The sequence below is a fragment of the Agelaius tricolor genome, unplaced genomic scaffold, assembly GCF_023055355.1.
Source record: "Agelaius tricolor isolate 1412-34295 unplaced genomic scaffold, bAgeTri1.0.p SCAF_1, whole genome shotgun sequence".
In the NCBI taxonomy this organism is placed as follows: Eukaryota; Metazoa; Chordata; class Aves; order Passeriformes; family Icteridae; genus Agelaius; species Agelaius tricolor.
The window spans coordinates 66,939,293-66,959,753 of NW_027269261.1; the positions used below are offsets into that span (position 1 = coordinate 66,939,293).

General features: G+C 35.6%; 1 protein-coding gene across 1 annotated transcript; it reads right to left on the bottom strand.

Moving 5' to 3' along the window:
* Positions 1–107: 107 nt before the first annotated feature.
* On the bottom strand, positions 108–20,431 carry KPNA5 (karyopherin subunit alpha 5). The gene is made up of 14 exons (XM_071438167.1): positions 20,278–20,431; positions 18,052–18,185; positions 15,666–15,767; positions 15,483–15,582; positions 14,618–14,712; positions 13,679–13,810; positions 13,321–13,409; positions 12,048–12,147; positions 10,312–10,475; positions 9,217–9,295; positions 8,126–8,251; positions 7,142–7,269; positions 5,326–5,504; positions 108–3,762 (listed from the first exon to the last, which is right to left on the bottom strand). The coding sequence occupies exons 1-14, from the start codon at positions 20,279–20,281 to the stop codon at positions 3,575–3,577; spliced, it is 1,620 nt and encodes a 539-aa protein (XP_071294268.1). The 5' UTR covers positions 20,282–20,431; the 3' UTR covers positions 108–3,574.
* Positions 20,432–20,461: the final 30 nt, after the last annotated feature.

A 20,461-nucleotide genomic window follows, 5' to 3' on the forward strand; every position in this document is an offset into this window, starting at 1 on the left:
TTGCCACTTGGAACTCATTGGCATCAATGCTGTATTCAAAATGGTATTTGCATTTTTTAGCTTTAAGAAGCAACACTTACTGAATCACTAAATAAATACAGTAAACATCTGTAAAATAGGTTTTATTGGTTTCTGTATGGTATTTGGAGATTTAACATTCCATAATATTGCATACTACTTATATGTGTTCTGTTACAGTAATGGGCCTTTGGCCTGGACTTAAAGATGCACTATTACTATCTGAAGTTAATACAGGTAATTTAGATTTCTGACATTATATATGTAAGACATTGTGCCATAAGTAACTAGAATTTCTCATTCCAGATTTCAGTGAAATCTTGAGGTCACAGTTTAAGTCCACGTATCAATTTGCAGACCTATTGCAAAAATCCTCACCTGTACAATTTAATAAATTCAAACCTACTGAGAATTAACCATGGAGGAAAGACAATAGTGCATCTTTACTTTTTTTTTAAAGACAGGCCCAACAATAAATAGTTTCCAGTTGCAAACTTGTTCTACAGCAAACATTTCTGTGCCAACATTATTACTATTTTCTGATTGCTGCTACGAACAGTGTGTAAAGCAAATACTAGAAAATTAAAAAGCTGTATGAACCAATCCTCAGACAAAAGTGCAATGATGAAAAAATTAGATATGATTAATTGTAACAAGAGTAGAGAACTAATAAAAAAATCTTATGCTCTGCATAGTTGCATAGATTAGCTGGTTAGTATTCACATTTAAGCAGAACAAATGGTACCCTTTTAATTAAACTCAAACCCCTGTATTTTTAAAAAGACTTTGTAACTGATGGGACACTTCACATTGCATATAAAATGCCAAACTTAGAGATTTTCATATCACAGTTTTGTTTCTCTCTCCATACTAGTTTAATCTCTTTAGATATCATCATAATCATGCCCCTACCTGCAAATGAGTACACCGGAGCTGACCTTAAGTCATAATCTCTGGTTTTATTTTGTTCATTTATGTGCTTCTAACAAAGCATGACATAAACCCAGTGATAAAATAGGAGAGACCATCCTTTAAACAATTTTCACTAATATTTTTTAACAATATCAGGGTAAACCAAATGTTGAGTTTAAAAAAGATTTCCATCATCCTAAGTCCATCAATTTTAGTCTCCTTTCAAACTATTCCATTTAAATGTATCAGAGGCATGAAATATAGTTTGTCTAAATGTGTAAAGTGCAGTCACTAACCGTCCACAAGATAGAACAATATATCCACACAACTGAAGACATTCTTTCAAAACAAATATAACACTTTAAATCTCCCCTCTTTTCTTAATTTTCAAGTCTTTCAATTAAGATTTTCATAGTTGAGATTTGGTTTAAATAAGAGAGGTTTATAAATGTAGTTTTACAGGGTTCTCCAAATAAAAAGCAGGCACAGCTGGTTGTTATCAAAACAAGGTTGTTAGAAACAAAGGAATACCCTGTTACCTGAATATTTCTCTTACGCTAGAACACTGAAATTCAGCATTTGCTAGTAACCTTGGTAGATTTCCATGATTGTTACCCTGTTCTTTAATAGATGGGCAGTGGGGAGATCATGGGAAAGAATGAGGGTTGGTGTATGAAAACCTAAAACTATGAGAGTAAAAAGGGCGTAAGTACAATCACCTAACATTATATGGAAATTTGGCAGCTGTACTCAATATTATCACACTATTCAAAACTGTTGTATGCTGTACAAATCTAGGTTTAAAGTGTCATTTGCTAAAATATCTCATTATTCAGAGTTCATAAAGTAACAGCACTCCTATATACACTTCTTACACTTCTATCTTCCACTAAAAAGACTTCAAAGGGAGGTTGCTTCCCTCCCAGTTATATCTTAGTCAAAACTGACCATTAATTTAGAAAATCCACTTCAAGTCCCACATTCAATTACAATATAGAATATATTGCTGTAACATCAAAGTGAAACATCTTAGAATCTTAACTTGCATGTAAAAAAAATTCTAAATATAAAATGGTACTGTAAATGATACCACCTTTAACCTGTATTTTTCAGTGCATTAAAATATTATTTAGTGACAAGCACAGTGCCATGGGTAAGTGATTTGAAGTTAGAATTGCAGCCTTTTATGAAGCACGAAATGCTCTCATATGTCACAGATTTCACTTAACCCAGGAGTTTGATGTTAATACATTAATTACAGGTAATAAAAAATAGCATACTTCAGAGTTAACCCAAAGTATTAATTTCTCCAAATGAGATATACTACTAATACACCAGAAACACTACTTATATGCAAGTCAAAGCAGAGCATACATTTTTCTGTACTCAAAACTGTTAGCATAAATATTAGAATTCTGTATCTTTTAGTGTTTAACAGCAAACACTGTATATTGTAGAACCTAAATATTTAGATGACAGTAACTTCTAGTTAGTTTTGGTGTCCACATACTTAATGCTATTTACAGTACAACAAACTTTTCCTTCCACTGGTGTGATTAACTATTCATTTTTCACTGCAGTATTTCTATTGTCTTACCAAAAGCAAACCAAATTCATTAACCTAAGGAACAATTCAAGTGGCAGTAGCATACTTGGTCAAAAAACAACACCTACTGTCTAAACTTTTAAGAAGCTATTGTACTAAAAGGCAAACATTGCAATGTTTCTCAAACTAAAGTGGTGTTACCACATCTTGACAGAAGACAGCTCTACAACATCAGCTTGGTGATTGGTGCACATCACCCTTCTGTCAGTCCTAATTGCAGCTTTCTTGTGGTAACTGCAGTGGGTGCTTCCACTGCAAAGTACTGCAGTTGTGGCTGACTTGTAATGCCATTTAGCAGCTTTCATTACAGAGCCAACATCTAATGACCAGCAAGGTCTCTGCTGATTCCAATTTGAAAACCTCTGAAATAGTCCTCTTCCCACATAATTCAGAAAGAACTTTTTCATATATTCAATATTATATTAGGTAATTAGCATTATATATGTATATCTATTATGTCTTTAAATACATTTTATAAATAAATTCCAACAGTGTGTTGTAAAGTAAGTAATGCATAAAAGTTTCACAATTTAAATAAATATTTTTCACATTCCAATTCAGCTTCTTACAAGCTCATCTTTATTTCATGCCTTAGTTTTGAAGCAATGTTTCTGCTTCAATACAAGAGGTAGATTTGATAGAGACTGGGCAAGTCAAGCCTACTGCCAAAAATTCAACTGTCAGTAACTGTATTGCTGATATGAAGTTTGAGACTACATGAAAAATTCAGAACTACTACCTAAAATCCTACCAAGTCTTAGCTAAACAGTTCTTGTTAAATCACATTTAATGCTTTTAGACATGATTACTCACAGTTTTTTTCTGTACATAAGAGATAATGAAGAAAACAAATACAAAACAGAGAACAGTTGTCCCTAACACAATATATAAAAGTGCATGAGCTGTTTCTTCATCTATTTCTGTAAAACATATTCTGCTTTTCCTCTAACTTTGGCCATAAAGAAAAGACCTCTGAGAAAAAAAAAAACCCAAACCATACAAGTGTTTAAATTTTATGCTTATATTCACTTCAGTAGTTTAGAGCTGAAACCCCTCCATTGGAGCCTCCTGCTGTTGAAACACAAACTGCTGCTGACTTTCATCCACCTGAGGTGCAATACTAGAGTCCTCTTCTTCAACACCAAAATAATGTTCTATGAGTTCAAAAGCCTTTTGGTAGATCTCTTGGTTTTCATGCCTCTGTAGAAATTCAATTTTATCAAGTCCTAAATTCAAAACAGAAAATTTTCAAAAATATAGTTGCTTAAATGAATGATTAATTCAAATGGAAAAAAGCTTATAGTATAACAGTACTTCTTAAAACAAAAGATGCAATCCCAAGTTACCTCAATTAATTTGCTATCACTAGTTCTTAATATCCTAACCAACGTATTTCTAGTCTTCATTTTCTGCTGTCCAAACTCATTTTAAAACTAAGCTAGAAGCATTTCAATTAAACAAATATCCCAATTTCTGTTCTTCTACTCTTAAGTCTCCCCCAAGTCTAAATTCTATCTCCACTCATGGAGCAGTCACTAGACACAGTCTGGTATCTTTTTTTGAATTAATTGTAAGATTTAAAGATACTACCTTTTGGAAAGCTTATCATTTTGCAAGTAGAGGACATAATTCAGCAAAAGGAGCAGAGGTTAAGTGCTAGGCAGTTAGTTAGATTAATATAAAATTTCTGTTTAGCTCTTTAAGGTAATGTAGTTTCCACTTAGGTTGGATTAGAAAGAGCTCAAATGAACCCTTCTGGTGACTGCAGAGGCCAAAGCAATGATGGTGATATAATCAGCTGTTTTCCTTACTTGAACTTATACTCTACATCTTCAGCAGCCTATGCTTAAGTGCTAAAGAAAAGAAAAGAACCTAGAGAGTCAATACTTAAAATTATGAATGGACAGAAAATCTATAATACAATAAATTCCATTAAAGTCTTCAGTACTTACTCCTCTTATGCATTTAATTGTTAAGTTCTGCAAGCATGCATTTGATTTAAAAAAGTGAACTCAGTAACAGGGAATTCAGATGTAAAGACAGCTTTACAGTAAAGTTAATACCACCTAATCAGATGCAATGTGGTCAATTAGAACGACAGTTCTATTAGTTACTAGTTGTTTCTGAAATATAAATGTCTGACAATTTTGTCAGAACTACAAAAATGGCAAGTCTCCAAAAAGTATGCCAGTTTCATTATAAGCCAATTGTAAAAGAATCCAGTCATGAGATTCCACAAATTAGAATGCATTTATATAGAGGTTTAATTCAAGAACTTTTATAAGAGACTAAACAAAATACTTGCAAAAGTAAAAACTTATTTTGTTTTATGACCTGAAGTTGATTTTGCTGTTACTGATATTTACTATATTAAAAAGCAATCCAACTTTAGTATCAATTAAATAAACCCTGATCTTACATCCCTGTTGGTAATGAAACTGTATCAGACAGGACTATGTATCAAAAACTGTATTTAGGAATGGCTGATAAATGTATGCAAAGCATGGTTCCAATAGACTAGGACACCTGGGTTAAACCCTTCTGAGAATGCTTCTCTAGAGGGACATTTAAACTGTCCGCAGACAAACACCCAGATGTTTTCTGCATTTAACCACTTTCCCCTAAATGTAACACTACTTACTTTGTGATACTTTATGTCTACTTCTGCTTGGAGTAATTCTTGTATTAAACCTTACCTGCAAATTTCAAAATGACTCACAGTGGTCTTGTTTTCACAGCCTGGAATAAGGAAGTTCAGGTATGCAGTTTTACAAGAAGTGTGTTCTTACCATAGGCTTCCTCTATGAGGGCACAGTAAGGATTAACGCCGATTCCATTTTGCTTTGACTCTTGTTCTCCGAGACGCAGAATATTTTCAAGTCCATTTAAAGCCACCTGTACTATTTTTGAATCCATCACAGTCAGGAGGTCACAAAGAGGCTTGGTACAACCTAGTGCTACCAAATACCTTTATAACAGAAACAAAACAGAGGAAGGGGAAAAGAACTGATAATCCAGAACGTTTATTCTGACATAGCAGTCTACTGCTATAAATACTTACTTTTGCTAAAAAAAGTGGCTGAAACAACAGAATTTCTAAAACATGCAAGAATACAAAGAGAAACTTAGCCCAAAATGAAATAAATATTACAACTTATCTTAATAAAACAACATGAATGTGTGTATTCCTAATTGAAGTGTGAAATCTGTAGTCTTTTAAAATTCTTTTTACTACAGTCTTCAGGTGGGCTTAATTTAATATAAAAGAAAAAAAATTTATCATGAATTTCTTTTCTCAGGCAGTTGAAATTTTTTAGTGGTAAAAATATCAAGTAAACACATTAGATACATGTAAGAACACTGGGCACTGTTCTGTGCTAACACAGTCCACACTAGCAGTCCATTAAGATTTTGGCATCACCTACTATAAAGAGAAGGATGTAACTGTAAATACAAGGACAAAAATGTTGGGATTCTGAGTACCCACTCCTTTTCACAATTTTGAAAAAAAATTGTGTATAAACTTTCACAAGTCATAACCTGTGTCTCTGCTTCTCTAGCATGTAAGTAAAATGATGACAGCAATGTTTGCCTAAATACAGTTTAATTCAGTTTAATTTAATTCAGTTTAATTTAAAACTATCCTGCAGTTAGGCAGAAGTACCCTGAGGATATTAGGAGGACTAAAACTTCATGACACTAGTAATATAAATGTATTTTTGATGAAGAGCCAGCCATTGCTATGGTATTATATGCATATCTACTATTTGAAGATCCTGAATTAAAATTTATTTTTAAAATGCTGGATTTTGAAATGTTACATTATAAGCAATTAAAAGAGATTCAAAAAAACAAGACACTTTGTTATCCCAGTTATCCCTCTGATAACACTTAGTGGTTATAAGAAAATCAGGATTAGTTACATTATAAATAAGAACATACTTCTTGCAACAGATCTCCCAAATATGCTGGAAAAGTTGTCACATCACTTTCAGTTCTGGCTTTCATATAATACAGTAACTTTTAAATCAAATTATCAGCTACTGATTCAAAGTGATCATTATTCTACAGTATTCAGATAAACCAGAGAGTATTTTATTCTATCTTTGCAGCACATAAATAGCTACTGACAATAAAAGTTTAATCAAACTCATTTCTAAGCAAGTTTAGATACCGGCCTTAAAATAATGGTGATAGTGAAGTTAAAATACATGAAGAAACAACTAAAATCCCTGAAGTCTGTCCCCAAATGTACAATCCCACTGCACAAGCTTTCTAAAGAAGCCCCCCAGTTTTCAATTTTCAAACACTGAAACTGTTCATCACTATTCCAATTGTGTTTGACAATGTAATATCCACTGTAGAAGATAAGCCTGTTGCACCCTTTAGGTGCAACACCCCTGAAAAAAAGTAGTAATTATTTATTAAGTTTGTTGCATGTACTTCTTGATTTTTCTGAATTTCTACATTTTCAAGTTGGATTTTCAAGGAAATCAGGCTATGTTTAGGATTTTGTTGCTATGACTGTCAAGATTCAAATGCAGAAATCCATATGCCCTATAGAAGATCCTTAAGCAGAAAAAATAGTAACACACACAAACTCACCTGATCTGTTCAGGGGTTCCTCCTGACGTTGCATTAGTTATGGCCCACGCTGCCTCTTTTCTGGTGCGAAATTCAGCTTTTTGGAGAATTTCAATCAATATTGGAAAAATATTTGCATCTATAACAGCCTAAGAGATGAAATGGTAACAATTTACAACCATTTATAAAGATTTCAGAACACTTACAGCCTTAAGTACAAGAATCAGTGATGCCTGCTGATATTAAAGCAAAGAATATTTTGTTTAGATGATGCCATACAAACTATAAATGCTAAAGTGAAGTTCAGAACTATTCCAACATTGCACAGCAGTGGCCATCAGAAAACCTTTGGTTTTTTATTTCTCTGTCTCTGGTGGGCAGAGCCCAGCTTACTGGATTGGTCCATTTAAAAATCATACAACACATGCTGAGTTTTTGAACTGAAGATCAAGCCTCGGAACAAAATTTTTCATTTTACGGAGGTCCTGTGGACTCCATTGAGAGACCATGTCTGTAATTGGAGACTTTATTACATGTTTTAAGTTACATCAGGAAGTGACATTTTCTTCTCTGATTGAAGCAGAAGGGAAAAAATAATTTTGGAATACGTATTCTGATTCAGGATTCTCATTTTTATTGATCAGAACCTTCTTTCAGATAGCCCCAGTCACCTGGAACAATACTCAGGATGCAGTAGTTTCCACAACAGTACAACTCAGTGCTAGTGACATCATGTCGGGCTTTTATCCAAGCAAAATATCCACCATTTATAAACTAATTCACTTTTCACTGGACAAATTTGTAGTAGAAATTGTGACAGCTATTTCTATTTAAAATAATATCTCAAAGTTTGGAAGAAACAATTTAGGTTAGGTAAAATTATAGACAGTTATGACTAAAACAAATAATACAGAGTCAGTGCACTATCCATTTACATCTTGTGCAGGAAAATCAAGTAGTAAAATGAAAACAAAACCAACCAAGTAACAAATTCCCAGGCTTTACCTGAATCTGAGCTCTGTTTCCTGCAGTTATATTAGAAACAGTCCAGCATGCTTCTTTTCTGATAGATTCCTTGGGACTACTAAGCAAGTGCAAGAGACACGGTAATGCAGAGCAGTTTAAAATCACCTAAAATAATTTAAAAATTGAAAACTGGGTTGTACTATATATAGCCTTGTGCAATATACATATATATATATATAAATATAAAAGCATTTTACAGAGGACTTCAAAAGATCTTGCAACACATTTAGATTATACGAAGTGCCATATCCTGCAAAATTAAAGTGTTCAATGCTGTAGTGTGTGATCAGACAATCCAGCAATTTGAAAGAATCTGCCTTCAATTAAATTCAGACCAAAAGACTGACAATAGCAAAACTAAGTAAGGCTACTTAAGGCTAAAATATGAGTAAGTCAAAATGACTGACAAATGCACATCTAATTTGTATAGTTATTTGTTAATTTTTTAAGAGATAAGGTTTTTCATTTAATTCCTTAGCAAAATCTTTTTTTCTAGGGCTCACAAATTATGCAGGTAACATTTTTCCTTATGTTCTGTTTACACTAGTACTGCCAGCCTTTTAGAGACAATTATTTTTAAAGTAGGACCTCTCATCCTATTTCCTGCATTACTTCAAAATCAATGCCATTGTCTAAAATTAATAAAATAGATCTTTAGAATAAATTACATCAGTAAGACTATCACATACAAATTCATGGACAAATTAAGTATAAGCATAGCTTAGAAGTGAAAACCTTGATTGCTTTAATACTTGAAAAAGGGGAGCCATAATAAGTAACTGAACCCCCTAAAAGGAAGGGAAAAAATCCAAAAAACAAAAAAAGGAACAGTCAAAGTACCATACAGAAACGAAGCAATCCTTTATACACAATGCTGTAAAAAAAAAAAAAGTTCATTCTTGTATTAACTTGATGCTTAAAATAGCTTAAACTATCAAATCAACAACACAGATTTCTAGAAAGCCTCTTTCAGTGACATATTCAGATACCTGTACTGGACATGTATTTTGTTAAAGTTTTCACAAAATTCTGTCTTGCCAAATAACTTTTCTTAAATCAACTAGTCTTACCTGTGTTTGGATATCATCCCCAGTAACAATATTTCCAACTGCTCTTAATGCAGGGGATACCACCTTGTAATCATTATGCCTGGAGACAAATATTATATTGCTTGATATTACCAAGTGTTAAAACAGTAATTTTGCATTTTCAGCAAACAAGGGTTTACTTCAGATGCTAAGTATTTAGTTATCAAAAACACTGTATTACTAATTGCACTTTCCCTGTTTAGCCAAATTTGACTACTACAACCCCACAACTGAATTGTTGATTCAAAGACTGAGCACCTCTATGGAACAACACAACTTAGAGCAATCTGCCCAGCAGATCCATTTCACTCAGCTCAAGTATTATTAAATACGATACTGGAACATGTGTCATTCAACAGCAACAGAAACAGAGGGGGTGTTATGAGGTGTATACTGAAGTTTACTGTGTTTTGTAAGCAAAATTACCCCTTTTGTGAGTCAATAATCCTAGAAGCCAGCACATGAAGTCCATTTTCAGCTGCCTGATGTGTGGGGGAAGGAAATTACACAGTTGTCCTAGAGCTTCTATGGAAGAGAAAGCAATCTTCCCCTGTGCTGGGAACTACTATCCCAGACCTACTCTGCAGTCCCATGTGAACAGAGGGACTTAGTCTCCCTTTCCAGGAAAATAATGAACCATAACCCAAATATACTGGAACAGTTTAAAAATGGCTCTAGCCAGCCTCTGGACTTCACTGAGTACAAGAACTGTCTGTAAAGCAATTATACATCCTAGAAAGGAAAGTACAACAGTGAAATAAAAAAAAAAAAAGAAAAATTATTTTACAATTCAACATTGATCTTCAGTCTTTGCCCTTCTATTCCTTCATGTATATGAATTCCCTCATTAAATTTTAAGGAATATAAGGAAATACTTTGGAGAAAATTTTTTTCACTGTCAATGTCAGGAATAATTGCAAGAGCCAAGTAAGCTAGCAAGCAGCTTAAAAGATTTCAGACTGAATTCATGTTCATCACTTTCCATAAAAGTAAATTATGACATCAGGTGAGAAAACACAGCTTAATTTTAACATTAACAGTACTATAAGACATTTATTTGGTGAGAAGAAGACTTACATAAGCAGCTCTACCAATCTTCGACACACTCCAGAATCAATAACAGCCTGAATTTTATCATTGGGACCATCTGAAAGGTAAGAGAGGGCCCAGCAAGCATCTGCTAATACATCCGGGTCACTGCTAAACAACAGTCTTGATAAAACATTTAAGCAAGGGGCAACCTAGGTTAAAGAAAAATATTGCATAAAATTAGGTGTTCCATACTTTTCAAGTTTCAGAGAACACTCTGCAAAGGCATAAATGTGCAAAACCATTTACTGCTCAGGTACACAAGGTCATTAATGAATGAGGACCCAGGTGGAACACTTTCTAATTAAACCAGATATCCAATTCAAAACAGCAAATTGGATACATTCTGATTCACAGCCTATTTATTGAGAGGTACTGTATTAAGTATATAATTGTTCAGCTTAAATAAAAAATCATCTGCTTTTACAGGAATTGCTGATGCTTTTTAATCATTCACGGAGCAGAATCTCTAAGTAATAAAAGTTTGGGTTTGTTTTTTTTTTTTTTTTGCTGGCTTTGCAGAAGTACTGGCAGTTATTTGTAATAACCAACTAAGAGTAACTCACACAGCACCCAACATTCACTGTACTGGTGAAAAAAACAATGTCTCATTTCAGTTCTCACTGCCACTGTACCCTCTGGCCTTCATCCCTGTAACTTCTGCGCAGAGCCAAACGAACTAGACCATCTTAGCACCATTTGGAACCTGACAGGTGTCTGCTGCACAGCCTGGGAATTACATATTCTTTGTAGAACTTGATTCTTTACCCTACATGGGTTATGCAAATTCAGTCTCTATTATGTGTCCAACTGCTGCTATGGCAAAGGGCAAAAAGCAGAAGATTTAGTCTTATTAGCAGCTGCCTATAGGGCATCTTTTTCCTGTGAGGTTTTGTGTTCAGGCAGCAAAAAATCTTTTTTTCACTACCAGAACAAAACACTAGTAAAGGACATAGGTTAGGCAGAGTCATTGTGAGGTGATCAGTTAACATAAGAAATCCCTTTTTATTAATATTTCTTAAAAAATTAATAAGTAGCAATAAATACTAGTTAGTAATCACTAACTCATGAGGTAAAACTCTCTCTAGATTAACTTTAATGATCGTTTAAACTCAGTCTCTTCGACCAGAATATCCAGTGTTAATCATTTTTAAAGTCATTAACCTTACCAGAAATTAATTTCATATTGAAAAAAAGCTGGAAGTCCTACTAGTCTCTAGAGTCTTTACAGCTACATACTAGAGAAAAGAAAAAAAAGGGGAGAGCATACAGGCTCTCTCTGTCATCATAGTCTGATTTAAATGCATCTGACAGAGCAGGAAACTCAAAATTTTATTCATGCAGCATGCACTCACAATTATAGAACAACAAAATAAAAATTGAGGAAGCTTCAACTATAACTCACATTCTCTACAACAGTTCTGGAGAAAATACAGTCCCACATGGTTAGTGCTGAATGTATAATTTGTCCATCACTTCACACCAGTGTATGACTATTTGCACCAGATTATAGTCTCAAGTTTTTAAGTGATATGATTTTATTGCTGATCAGTGCCAAAGTAGATGATTTTTCACAGATACAACAGATGGGCAAGACTGTGTGATGACATTAAAAACATAGAAAGTATGTCTATATTCAGAATCAAAGATTCTGTTTTATAAAATATTACAAACATAAATATTCTTTAGCTTTCTGATTTCTCAAAATTACTACTTTATTATACCTTACTGAAGTCTGGAGGTGGGTTCTTTCCTCTACAAAGATTTGAGAGTGCCCAGACTGCATTTCTAGTTGTTGTAAGACGATTCGAATTTGTTAACAATCTGTGCGAAACAACAATAAGAAAAAAATTAATTTCTTATTAAAATTTAGTTAATTTTCTGGGTATTGTTACCAAAAGAACATCACATAAGGAAGAGAAATTCTATTATTGATCACTAGTTTAAATTTATTTATCTTCGTATCTTACATGCTGCAACTATTTTCTTAAAATCAACTGAATCTGAGATTATTTTGCATAATTTTGGGAGGTCTCATTCCCAAATCACATACATGCATATAAAGTAAGCAATTGCTTATATGAAAGATCATTCAACTAAACCTTTCTGAGGGTCTTTAGAAGGGGCTAGGAGACGCAATCCTGCATGAAATGAACTTTGATGTTTTCATTCAGAAAATGCAATTAATAACAATAAAAATACTTCCATAAAAAGCTGAAACTTGAAAGTTCTTGTAAAAAAATTAACACATTACTTCTGCTTTTGCCAAATAGAACATGAAATATTCAACACCTGAAAAATCAGGTATATAACAAAATGTCTAAAATGTTAATTCTTTAAGCCCTTGGTGAAGGTAATCATGTTCTCCCCTGCTATTTTAAGCTATTTTACAAATGTTTCATTTTATTACTTTAAGTGGTAATAAACTGAGTAACATTTGTCTTGTGCAAATTTTTTCCTGTGATAAAAATACAATGGTAAGCACATAGTAAATGCTGGAATGATATTCCTAGTGAAGATAAATCTTGTGGAATACAGCTCATGTAACAACTATTCTGTCAGCTCATCTCAGCAAGCAAATAGATAAATAGGAAGACTAGAGCTTGGAACTACTGAACAATAGTGAAGAAAACAGCCCTTTGCCTAGGCAGATGGAAACGTACAAGAGGGAATCAAATTATGTCTCGCACCCCATACATTCAGAAATCTGACAACACCGAGTTGGCACAATACAGAAATTTCATACCTGTGAAGTAACACTTGCCTCCTTTTAAATACATAGAAAAGCTTCCAGTCATGAACTAATTAAAGATATGCATGAAGCTCATGTAATCCAAAACATTAAATTGCTTCTTATTATGTTGTTATGATTCTCAAATTAGACAAAAGCTTTATTTAAAAAAAAATTACTTATATTCTTTGCAAGTAAATTCTAAGCTGAAGTTTTCATTTATCGATACACATACAATATATTATAGTATAGTTTACAATACTTACTCTAAGAGAGGTGGCAATATTCCACAGTTCAAAACAAAGTCTCTGCATTCTGCATTATCACCAGCAATGTTCCCAAGAGCCCACACTGCCTTAAAAAGCAAAGCATCCAAGTAAATTTATACATACTTGCAAATCAACTTTTACAAATATTCTATACTTTTTACAGCAAATATTACAGAATAGAAAAAAAATCCATGATGGGAAAAAATAGTGACAGTAAATTTTTTTCTTCCTGCAGGCAGATCAAGTAGCTAGTAGGCAAATGGGGGTCAAAGCCTCTGTAACCCCACACACCCCAAAAGAGATATTCATAACTGAATTTTAAGTAGTTATAAAAACCCCTCAAGAAGACAGTTACCTGCTCCTGTACATCTTCATGTTCTGAACTAAGCAACTTAATAAAAATGGGAACAGCTCCAGTTTCAATTACAACTTTGGTGTGTAAGAAAGTTCCAGATGCTATGTTTGTCAAAGCCCAAGCTGCTTCAAACTGTTGAGGAACACAAACATAACCATGTTAAACCACTCAACAGTAAAACTTAAAATCATGACATGAAGTTTGACACAAGAGTTTCAGAGGTTCATTTTCCAAGTTTTTTTCCTTTCCATTGACATGCAGTTATTTTTATAGTACTCTACACAATAAAAAACCTGGCATTGACAAAATCTCTATTTAGTAAGAACTTTCATTAACTACATTATTTTTAGGTTTTGGCTTACAGAACTAAGAAAGATTTCGAGTCACTATTAACTAGTACAGATACCTTTTATTTACTCAATACTAAGTTAATTCTTCTAGAACAAATGTCCAAAAGGCCTAAGTGCTACTCCAACGGAGGAGTAGACAGAACTAGTTACTCCTACCATTAATTAGATATTTTCTCAAAGATTTTCTAAAAGGATTTTAAACAAGCCTGTCAGTTTCCTGTCTTTTTTTCCTAAGATTTTAGCTGAAAAGTACTACAATATATTAAACAGTTAGTAAGACAGATTCTGCTCACATATCATTGCTGATAATCTTAATATACCGCTCTGTAAATCCACTTGAACACCTTTTGCTTTCAACACCCAAGTTTTTGTCCAGCTGAATACATGACCCTAAAGACTACTATGAAATTCACAAAGTCAAGTCACATTTTTAGCAGCAATAATGAAAACATATGGCTTCAGTGGTGAAAAATAATTATATTTGGTTATTCAAAACCCCCACCAAACAAAACAACATGCGCCTTCCAAAGCTCTTTTGGAAGGTTTCTAATCCCATTCGAAACTCCCAATCAGTACAAGCTGAACTCACTTGTAGAGTGTAATTTTCACTTCTCTCTAGAAATTTCACAAATCTCTGTACTACTCCCGGTTTTTGAATGACTTCATCTATAGGTGGATTAGGCTCTAGGGAATAAAAACAAACATATTTGTGTTAAAAGACCAAATAAATTCCTTTTTCAGTATGACAAAAAACAAGAATATGATTTGTAGATCTTATCAAAATTTCATTCAATCCTTTTCTTTCCAAAAGGAGTTACAAACTTTTCACCTGCAGAATATTCTCTATGAAGTGGTACAATGTAGTAAACACCCTGTTACATATAATAACAGTAACACATACTTTTACCATTTGCATGTTAGTAACATCACAAAACACTCTTCCTTCAAGCTGAACAACACTTCAGGTTGGTGGAAGAGCAATTATGGTTACTGGATGCTGTTTTAAAAGACCAAGCACACCCTTACCTATCATGCTGTAAGCATACCAGCATCACCTTAAGACTGCATGTTTTACAGCCCCAACAAAAACAAGTTACAACTCTTCTTTGCCAGCCATGTAATTTTTTTTCCCCCATGAGGAGAGAATGGGAGGAGAAGCTGAATCACTGCAACAATTATTCTAAATATGTTAGTGTGCAGTTAAGTTACTGCCCTGGACACCTCAATCAAAAACATCCTTGTTTTTTACTTTGAAAGACTTAACATTGAAATAATGAAGATTTCTGTATTTAGCCATTAGGTCAGAAGAGATTTGGCACAGTTTATAAACAGAACTACAAATTTCTGCAAGATGTATTTCAAAATAAAACATAACTAAATGTTAACTGACTCTAAGTATAATTCATAATAACACAAAAGGAAGCAACTAGAAAAAACAGGCAATGTTTACCTACCTTTAGAGAGCAATTTTCTGAATTTCTGAGTTGCTGTGAGTTGCTGATCAGGATCATCTGAAAAAATCATCTGTACCATATCTACAGTAATAACTTCTTCCTAAAAATGAAAGGAAGATTTCTTATAGTGTAGTACTACACACACTAATAGATAGCATTCTAAACATACTCTGAAGTATTTACCTCTGGAATAGGAACAGTAGAGCTGACATCAGGATCCTGAATTGGGCTTTCTACCATGGATTCTTCATTTCCCGGGAGAGACACGTTTCTGCGTTTAAACAGCTGAACAAAGGGGACATTTTTGGGAGATGTTAGGAGTAACCAAAGTGTGGGTACAGATGACATACACTCGAAGAAATGCTTTCACCAATACCAGTCAAAGAATTTTACCTACTCACCTTCCTATTCACCCATGCGAGGGAAATTTTATACAAAAATTTAGAGAACATAAAGGAGAAAAACTATCATATCTGTATCTTGAGAAACTGCACAGCAACACTTCAGAGAGACATTCAGAATAAATTCTTACTAGTTATAAAGATCCATAATATTTTCCACAAGAAAAAGAAGATACAGATCTTTTTACTTTTAGTCTTTTATCCCTTATAATTACCATGCATTTTAAACAAGAAATAGTATTCTACAAGCTACTTTCCCCTTCCTTAGTTCTTAGGCTAAAATCACCAACACAGAGGCAATGTTTGTGTTTCAACACACTGCATTCCGCCCTTCTACAGAAGACTACTAAGCAGCATCTGTATTTTGTACCCAGCTGGGGAAAGATTAAACTAGAAAGATAATTTTCATATAGAAGAGAAAAAAATAGTGTAGCTTCAAGGTGAACTTCTGAACCATGCAACATTAAACATTCACTATGTCCAAAAACTGCTGTACAATTAGCTGCACACTCTCTCACTTTCTATGCTCAGAATACATACCAGCACTGTAGTATTTAATAAAATATATGCAATGAGTGCCTCTTCATTTTCTGGCATATAAGCAAAACATTCACATTGACCTGTTCTCTTCTAGAAACCAAACCTAAATTTTTATCTTTTTTCTAGTACTACACTTTCAACAAGTGTAACCAACAAATTTAAGAATATTTACATTTCTGCCTTTAGAAAGAAATTATAGGCTCTCAGGCCATTGACTAAGATTTTACCTGTAAGCATAATAATGAAACCACCTATAAATCCTGACGTTTTGTCCCTCTAGGTATCTGTAGACCTAGGCTTCTGCTGTTCTACATGTCCAAAACTGCAGAACAACTCCATGTTTACATCCAGCTCTATTTCAACAGGAACCTAAACCAAGGCATTCTCTCCTCTGTTTGATGAACTTATGGGTTGGGTGTAATTCTGGACACAAAGCAACTAGAGAATACTGAGTGCAAGTGAGGCTTAATTCCATTTAAACCCACAAAGGAACAAGAAACTATATTGCACTTTTGGAAGACCAGCCATTCTTTCTCAACACTCAACAAGGACACGGAAGTTCTTGGTTGAAAAGTATAAACTTGGTTGGTCTTTCTCCCAGTCACAATTTCTTCTGGAGCACAAGCAGTCTCATCTCCCTGCATATACTCATTCTCAGGTCAAGAAGAGCTGAAAAACACCAGTCCAACAAACTAAGATCAAGCAGACCATAACAGTAGTCTCATAGTTACTAACAGTCAGCATGGGAGAGGAAACACCCATTATTTTCATAATTTATCTAGGGAGCATTTACTACAAAATATGTACACAAAACTTTCAGCAGGAACTGCAATGCATTACCCATTCAGAGATAAGTGCTCTAGTACCACACCACTTCTGACTCTTACTGCTCTGGCCCAAATAATTGAAATTCTTTTTCCATGCACCACTTTCCCAGTAGAAGGGTAAGCATTCCACCTCACAGGAGACTGTAGACCAGAGCTTGGGACACTCTCCAGGTTGTGGGAGACAAAGTCATCCACTTTAGACCAAACAGAAAAACAAACTACCTTCCTTACCTTCCTGAAGCTACTAAACATTCTGTGAAGAGGAATTATGACAAACTATTAAACAATACAATGTTCCACGCACTCTGATCACTAAAAATTCAATGAGAACAGAAGTTTGTGTAATAGTTCAGAGACACTAACTGGTAGCCACTTTATTAAGCTGGTGCAGAAGAGCTCTTAGGCAATTTGAAGCATGGTATCAAAGATGAAAATAATCTTCTCCCTTCACGCACCAAATTTGACCCCAGCTCTAGCAAAGAATGCAAGGCTTCAAATTCTTACTGGAAATATGAGTGTTCTTTTGGTCTAGTCTCACATGTATAAACCTAGACTATGGACTGATGTTAAAAGTCACAGCTCTCTCCTCTGTGTGCCTTAGTTACTTAAAAGAGCTTCTATTCATCTTTTTATTATTCTACTGAGAGGTGCCCTGGTGCTTCCCACAAATGCAAAGAAAACAGACATTCAACCTGGCACTCCTGGATTCCATTCCAGAGGATGAGTGTGTTCAAGTCCTTTCGGGCCCCTGGATATAGCTCCACAGGGATTGAACAGTGAACAGCTCCCCAAGATGCTTACCTGCTCTTCTCTTTTCTGTTTCCGAAGCTGGATTCCTTCCTCCTCTCTTCTCCTGCGCATTTCTTGGGGATTAAGTGCATTATTCTTGTAGCTTTTCATTCTGAAGTTATCTTTACCTGGGCTCGCCATGTTGTCTATTGAAAAAATACAAAATTACTTCAAAAGGTCACACCTGCCATCTCTTGTACAATGAAAATATCTACAGCAGTCACTATATATTCCTGCATCTGTTTGCAATATCGAGTTCATCAACAAAAATCTTTAATGCAGAAACCACAGAAAACCTATGCCTAGATAGGCATTTCCAAACTGCAGATTAAACTACAGTTCAAGTCAAGAATCAGATACAGCATTAAAGGACATAAGCTACTGTAAAAAGAAACTATGCATCTTACAAGCCAACTGAAAAACAAAAAGCTGCTAAAAAGACATTATGCTGCTAGATTTTGATTCTGTCAGCAAGCAAGCAAAAAAACTTCCTTCCTCCTCTCATAAAGATGACATTGAATGTATCACAAATAAACACAAACCCAAGAAGAAAACCTGCAGTAATTACTGCTTCATTTAATACCTTATGGCATTGTTTCTTTACTTTCACTATCTCACAAACATAACAGGATCTAAGGGCTATGCTTTTCCTTCTAAACTGTGTGCAGGAAAGTAATTTAAGGGTCAGTAACACACAGACAAGCATACTCTTTTTCATTTTAAACTAACAAAATTATTGTCTCACTCCAATTACCAGTTCTTTTAATGGATTTAGAAGATTAGAATCTAACTGTCATTTCAGGCGTATCAGCTGTGGAAAGATAAAAGTGACAGTTCACCATTCTGTCACCAGAACGATCAAACAGAGTGGAAAAGATTGCTAATAGTACGGTGCCTTTTTATAAAGCTAGAACTGAAGCCTTCATCTGAGAAACAACTGTTAAAAACAAGACTCTACACAAACTATCACTCCTCTGGAATTCTACAAGGAGAAAACATGTAAACTACAGCTCCTGAGCTATGCACAATTCTCTGGCAACTTCCATGCTGAGACAATTTGTTTTGGGGTTTTTGTTTTTTGTTGTTTTTTTTTTTTTTTTTTTTGTTTTGTTGTTTTTTTTTTTTTTATCATCAGTACCAAGGACGACTAAGCCATAAACACAAGCTATGAGAGGAAAACAGACTGCAGACTTAGGCTGATATCAAGGCACCACCGCAAGGACTCAGCAGCCTGTTTCACCCAAGTATCTGCTTCACAAGAACCTAAGTAAACTACTGACATCTCTGCACAACAAGGCTAAGTGTGCCACTGTCTAAGGAAAATTTCTAGCAACAGTCACGTAACTTTATTTTCCCAACAATGCCACTGGATTATCTAGCCCTAGAACACCATCCCTTTCTTGATCATTCATGCCTTGCTAGTTTAGTTGTGCCGGTGAAACTGTCAGGCCGAGAAATTGACTGAACAAGAGAAATGCACGCTCAAAGTAACCCAGTCACCACCTCTCTGAAAAGTTACAGAAGGTCAACTGGAAGGAAGGTCCCATCGCAACTGTTTTTAAAAAGAAAAACTGAGAAATTTATAGCTTCCATCCTACCACAAGGCTTTGAATATAGACATCATAAAGGCAAGAAGACTGGCAGTCCCTGGTTTCACACTGTCTGCATCTAGATCCACGCGAGTCTTCACTTCTGTGCTACAAAACTACACCCGCTTTAACATTAAATCCCTCCACCCACCACATCCTGCATTGCACCCACTTGTTGTGCATAGCCTAACACCTATCATACCATTTTTTTTTTTCCCTCCTTCTTGTCTACCTGGGGTTCACTAAACACGGCGGCTCGCTGTCCCTCCGCCCCCTCGCCGGCCGGACGCTGCCCACAGGCTTCGCACCGGCCAAGTCCGAGACAGCCAGGACCGACTGACCTGTCAGCCCGACAGGCCGGACACCCACCCAGCCAGGCTACACACTGCGAGGAGAGGCGCTCTTCATCCCGTCCCCAGCAGAAACCGTGGAAAGCCCCTTCCGCCAGCAGCAAGGCATGGAAGGGGCAGGACAGCAGAGCCGTCTTTCCTGAGGAAGCGGACACCCCATCCCAGCCCCGACAGAGCTGCCATGCGGGCAGCGCCGCCGGAGCCAGCGGCAGACCGGCCTGCACCGGGCACCCCGTCCCCCAAGCGATGCAGCCTCTGCTGCCCCTACCCGCCGGCTCTCAGCGCCTTTCCCTCCTTACCCATCGCGGCGGACACGCCCGGCGCCCGGCGCCGTGCAAACACGAGCTCGCCGCTCCGGAGCGCTCCGCACCGGCAGCACACACCGATGCAAGATGGCGGACGCCGCCCCGCCGCGCGCCGCACTGGTCGGGGGGGCGGAGTCCGCCGCTCCCAGCAGCCTCTGCGCGGCTCGCGCCCGCCCGG